The following is a 5612-nucleotide window of genomic DNA, read 5'->3' as shown; positions in this document are numbered from 1 at the left end:
TCCCTCAAGAACCCCAAAAATAATCCCATCAATTTCAGCATAGATGTTATCCCTACTGCAGACAATATTTCCCATCTCAACTGCCTCAAAAAACTGCCCAGGTATCACTTATGTTTACATGGTTATGTTGTGTGGTGGAGGTTCACCTTCTCTCTGGAACCTCTTGAGCAGTGCCTCAGCCTGTCCAGCCAGGGAGCAGAAATTGGGCTGGCTGCGCATGTTGTCGGCCACAGCAGAGCTGATCCTCAGGTGGTCCAGCAGCAGCCGGAGCGAGGGGTGCAGGGGGGGGTCCCTGAAGTCCTCACTGTACTCATCCAGCCATGTCTGGACAAGGGCCAGCAGGGGGCTGGGGAGACAGCGGCAGAAGAGTTACATTTAGCCATTTAACTGGCCAGAATGAGTGAGCAGGTAGGGGTTCAGTGTGTTAAAATGACATCCTAGGGGTTGCAGAAGGGCTTAAGAGCCAATAGAGCAATTTGTGGCTATATTTCCAGCAGTGGACAATATTGGTTAGGGTTAGAGCTTTACTGCAACCTGCAACAGTGTTCATATGAAGAGATCTATTTCATTGTAGGTTGCTGCATAATAGTGTCGGTTAAATTCCTAAAATGTAAACGTTCATAACTTTATGTAATTGATGCAATATTGAAGATCCAGTCTGCAACTTTTGAAAGGTGTAACTTGATTAAATGGAGAATATCTCATTTTGTTATGAAACTCTCCATACTGCTCCATAGGATTTGAATAAAAATTCATCCACCCACCTCCTGTAACATTCACTGTTGTCCAGATCTGCCATGGCACTGTCCCTATAAGGAGAGAACAGGGACAGTCAGGCACAGATATGAAAAGGCCTCTGAGCTCGTGGCCATACTCTCAGCTTATTATATAAGTTTTTTTTACATGATCATTTGCCCCTGCCATGCAGCTATCCTGAACCTGACTTCATGCTAACCACAATCTAAAACCGCTCTGTGCATAATTGTTGTTGTTGAAAGGGCCACAGTAATGAGCACCTGCTAGGTAGTTATTATTACATCAAAGATGGCGGGAGGCTGTTGCTTTGTCAGGGAAACAATGTCAAAAAAAAGGCCCTGACGCAACATGGTGACTTTGCATGTACAAAAGTTGTTTTTCAAAGGCTCACACAGAAGAGACGGGCTGTCATCTGCGCCCCAACACGCCGACGTGAATTACACCAAATCTTATTCGGTAGTGCGATTAACCAGGAATGTTTTTAAAGAGGAGTGTGCTTTCTGAGCAGGGGGAGATGATAAGCAGAAGAAAAAGGCGAAACCACACCAAAATGTTGCCAACTGTGATGGTTGACAGAGCTATAGAAACCCAGAGAGAGAGAGAGAGAGAGAGAGAGAGAGAGAGAGAGAGAGAGAGAGAGAGAGAAACGAAGACTGAAGCAGAGATGTGTGAATGGCAGTGCGAGTGTGAATTTGAATGAGTGTTCCACTTTGAATTAATGGCGAGGGGAGCTGCAGTGCCATAGTACAAATATTTAGCTCATTCAACTAACCATTAACTAGAGAAAAACTGGATCGAAAATGGCACACAGTGGTACAGACAGAGTGTTAAGGTACTTTGGACAGTTGTATAAAAAGGTTGAATGGCTTTGGACACACAACTTACATCTTCTACATTGTTAACTGACATGAAGGCCTATAAATTCAGCTGTCTGACAGTGACACCGTGACAGGGACACAGTACCTCTGGAAGAGCAGCTCTATGAGCGTCGACATGCTGGTGAAGGTCCTGTATGTGGAGAGGAAGATCCTGCCGTAGTCCTGCTCCTGGCAGCCGGGGTCCAGCAGATGGTTGACCAGCAGGTCCAGAGTAGCGGCCTTCAGTCGGCGCACCTTGCTGGTCCGGTACTGGACAAAAGCGCAACATGGCTTCGTCTTGCCGGGGTCGGGGGAGGGGGGAACGGGCTCTCGCCGCAGGGTGATCCCGTACACCGCCCCTTCCTCAAACTCCTCACCCCACTCCTGAACTGGGTTCTGCGTCGGATGGAGGCCAAGAATAATGTTGTTTAGAGTTTGAGTCTAGTTTACACCCACACTAAGATATAGGGATGGGACAATGTATCGAAATTCAATGCATCGCGATACAAAAATGTGACAATAAGCATCGTGAGGCAGAAAAATGACTTGTGATATTTGCTCCATTTTATTCTGCTGTAGTAATCACAAATCACATGGCTTGCCTCTTACTATTTCACAAGCTCTCCATGCAAATTATCTTTTATTTTTTTACTTTGCAATGACATTTTTAAATTGTTGTTTACATTCTAGCAAGCCAATCCCATCGCTAGAAAGATTTGTGGCTCAGACATAAACATAATTCTGCACAATCACAATTTGTTGTCACTGAACTTTAATTTATGACATCATATCTTGGTTGTATTGAATCATGAACCCCATATCGTGTATCGAATCGTATCGTGAGGTAAGAAATGGGTTACCATGGATATCATCCAATGCCCAGAGTAGTTCTTTGTCCCTTGAAATATACAGGTCAGGACATCTACGGAAGACATAGTTATGTTACTGGTCACAACACCAGGGTCAGAGGCTGGGGCACGTGGAGGTAAAAATAGCAGCAAGCCTCCATAACCAAACAGCTAGGTCAACCAACAGACACACAAACAAGTGACACGACACCCCACTAAGCCTTTGGTGATCCTGCATGCGTGAGTCAGCAGCTCTGCAACCCCTATAGTCATAACCATCGTTTCAAGCCTACGATGACCACACAAACAGGTTGGCGTGTGATGATGAGCTGTTCGGGTGGAGCAGATCATGCAGCCAGTAAATATCAGGTGTTTGTCCACTTTACATGCTGACGTTCGCCAGTGTTCAGTTTTCATTTCCACGATTTACCTACCAAGCTGTAACCTTACATTTCCAGGTACTTTGTAGGATGACATGAAATCGATGTTTATGGACAAATACAGGATTATCAAAGGTTACTGCATTGTAAGCAAAATGTGAAAACAGATGCAAAACAGTGGGTAAATGTCAGCGCGCTCTCGATTTCATAACCTCACTCATCCTCCGCTGGCCAATACGAAAAGAGATTGAGGCCTGTTAGTTATGATTTTGATGAAACGTGATGATTTTCCATTATGCTTTCAGACGAGAGACCAGACCTCGTTTGATCTCAGTGACAGCGATCAGTGTTTCAGCAAGAGCTCCTCCAGAATGCTCAACAGCACTCAGCGTTATTATGCAGAGGAGCAGGATTTATCGAATGCAAATACTGAGCACCTTGTTCAGGCTTTGCTGTTTGGGAACAAGATTATCTGTGGTATAATGAGACAGCAGCTGGGTCGCATCATTTAAAAAAAGTCTGGTCAAAGGCAGACACTTGACAATATATGATTGTAATTCTAAAATTACTGTCAATGACCGTTGAACTCTCCAGCCTCATCCAAAAATTGTAACCCCCTCAATAACAATACAGTTTCTCTTACAATAACAATACAGTTCCCATTTTGAATTTGCCAATCACCCACCTTATGTAAACCGACATCTAGCTCATCACCGCCCTTGTGTAGTCAGTCCTCTATTTCAATACTCCCCCTCAGTGCATCCCTCCTCTCATCTACCTTTTCACTCACTCCATCCATCAAAGCACCACTTGTTTAGATCGCTACATCCCCAGTCTTTTCATCCAAAGAACACAAAATACACATCTAAGCCCACTTTCACGTGTAACTGCCTTGTTTACTGTCTATGAGCTATGGTTTCTATATTTTAAACTTCAATAATCAAATAGCAGTTTTTGCATGAGCATCACAAATGTTATAGAGCTAGACTGGGGAGACAGCTAATAACCTTCAATGCCATGTACATTTGCTGCTAAAATGTGGCCTCTTCCCTTATTACTTGATACTCAAGCATCGTGTAAAATCTGTTCTCCTGTGGTTATTCTGTGCATTAATACAAACAGCACAGCATACATTGCATATCATGAGTCATAGGATCTGAATCATTCTACTAACCAATTTCAAATCTAGACAGCTTCTTGCATCTTAAATGAGGATTTCTAAACTCATAATTTGTCTATTTTATTCCAAGCTCATGTCTGGGCAACATGGCCGCATAGCGAGCGTTACTCACTTAAGATATTATAGAGAGGGGATGAAATGGGAGCTGGCTATGTGTCACACCATAATTATTTACAGCAGACCAGCGTATATAGGTCAGGAAAAACCCTTAATTGCAGTGTCTGCTAGTGCTGACTAAGACACATAAACCCCATTGTCCTTAAAACTAGAATAGGCTAATTAGCTTCTGCACAGGGGAAACATTGTGTGCATGCATTGTGTCCTACTGTGTGTTACTCATTGTCAGCAGGGCCACTAGTGGCACTATGCTCTCTACACAGCCAGAATGTGTGAATAACATCATGGAGCTGTAAGACGACTGTCCTCAACCCACTGGAACATAGTGCAAATAACACTCAGTGACAGATACATGCTTAGGTACATAAGGTAAATAAACGCACAGTCACAAATATAGAATGGGCTTGACCCTTCACAGCTTCAGAAGCCCAATGCTTACAGCCTGCGAATTACCAAAAAAAAATGCAGTATATTCCAGATGTGTACTATTCTGGACTAATATTAATATGCAGAGGTTATTCAAAATAACTCTGGAATTTAGAAGTGAAATGTAAACTTCAACAGCCAACTTTCCACAGCAGGATCAAGTGGGACTTCTAGAGCCAGGGCCATCCTAACATATGAGACCGAAAGCAGCATTTTTTAAATCTATAGCACAGTTAAATTAATTTCAACAAGAAGTATCTCATCTCTCATCAGAAAAATACTTTTGATCTTTTCGCTTTTTTCTTAATTAGCCTAAATTCAGTGACATACATAAATAAATCATATTGTAGACTTCAGTTAGGCATTTCATTTTACATCAAAAAGTTTATTCTTCAAATAATTTCAAAAGTTTGTCTTACCATGGTTAACTCCCATTTTCCCATCTCGTCCGCTCTTCTACGGAGTGTGACTTTCCATCTTGACAGGGATTACAATTCTTGAACTGAAAATAAACTTCCACCTTTCGCGAGAGTAAGTTCAAGGCTGCATGTTGATATAAAAAAAAAAGTTTTCTAAATTATCTTGCTTGGAACTACATTCATGCGCCTGTATTAAAAATCGAAAGACGGTTTTCGTTCCTGCAAAATATTCGTTACATTTTATGTCCGCATAGAAATTTGCATTGTACCATGTGTCAGCTGCGGGCTATGGGATAAATCTGTGTGAGACAGCGGAGGTCTACATTAACCCAACTCGGTTCTCTCCGCACTAAAATGTGTTTTTTAATCCGCCGATACTCGCTGCGGAGTCTCCAGCTGCGTGTGGAAACACTTGACAGGCGGACTGAAACTCGCAGCTCTTTATAGTGGGTGGCGACTTTCTGCGGGACGTGTTGACTAGGGAGGAGTGTGTTTGTGTTTTGTGTGTGTGTGTGGTGGGGGGGGAGGGGTGGGGGATGGTCACTAAAAATTCTGCAATATTATATTATATAATGTGTCTGTGGTACTCAGTCGTGAGTTTACGCTGCCCTTATCGCAGGCTATTTGTT

General features: G+C 42.9%; 1 protein-coding gene across 1 annotated transcript; it reads right to left on the bottom strand.

Annotated features, from left to right (window-relative positions):
• Positions 1-146: 146 nt before the first annotated feature.
• On the bottom strand, positions 147-5342 carry LOC139654197 (ral guanine nucleotide dissociation stimulator-like 1; the record flags this gene model as incomplete). Its single annotated transcript, XM_071531264.1, has 4 exons — positions 4984-5342; positions 1720-2009; positions 765-809; positions 147-346 (listed from the first exon to the last, which is right to left on the bottom strand). Coding segments are annotated over exons 1-4 (559 nt in total), but the record flags the coding sequence as incomplete, so codon positions are not given.
• Between the last annotated feature and the right edge of the window lie 270 nt (positions 5343-5612).

This window comes from Centroberyx affinis, unplaced genomic scaffold, assembly GCF_046629955.1.
Source record: "Centroberyx affinis isolate AG114_WGS23_722 - 3 ecotype Tasmania unplaced genomic scaffold, CSIRO-AGI_Caff_v1 ptg002059l_1, whole genome shotgun sequence".
In the NCBI taxonomy this organism is placed as follows: domain Eukaryota; kingdom Metazoa; phylum Chordata; class Actinopteri; order Beryciformes; family Berycidae; genus Centroberyx; species Centroberyx affinis.
This window is presented reverse-complemented; position numbering and strand designations above follow the sequence as displayed.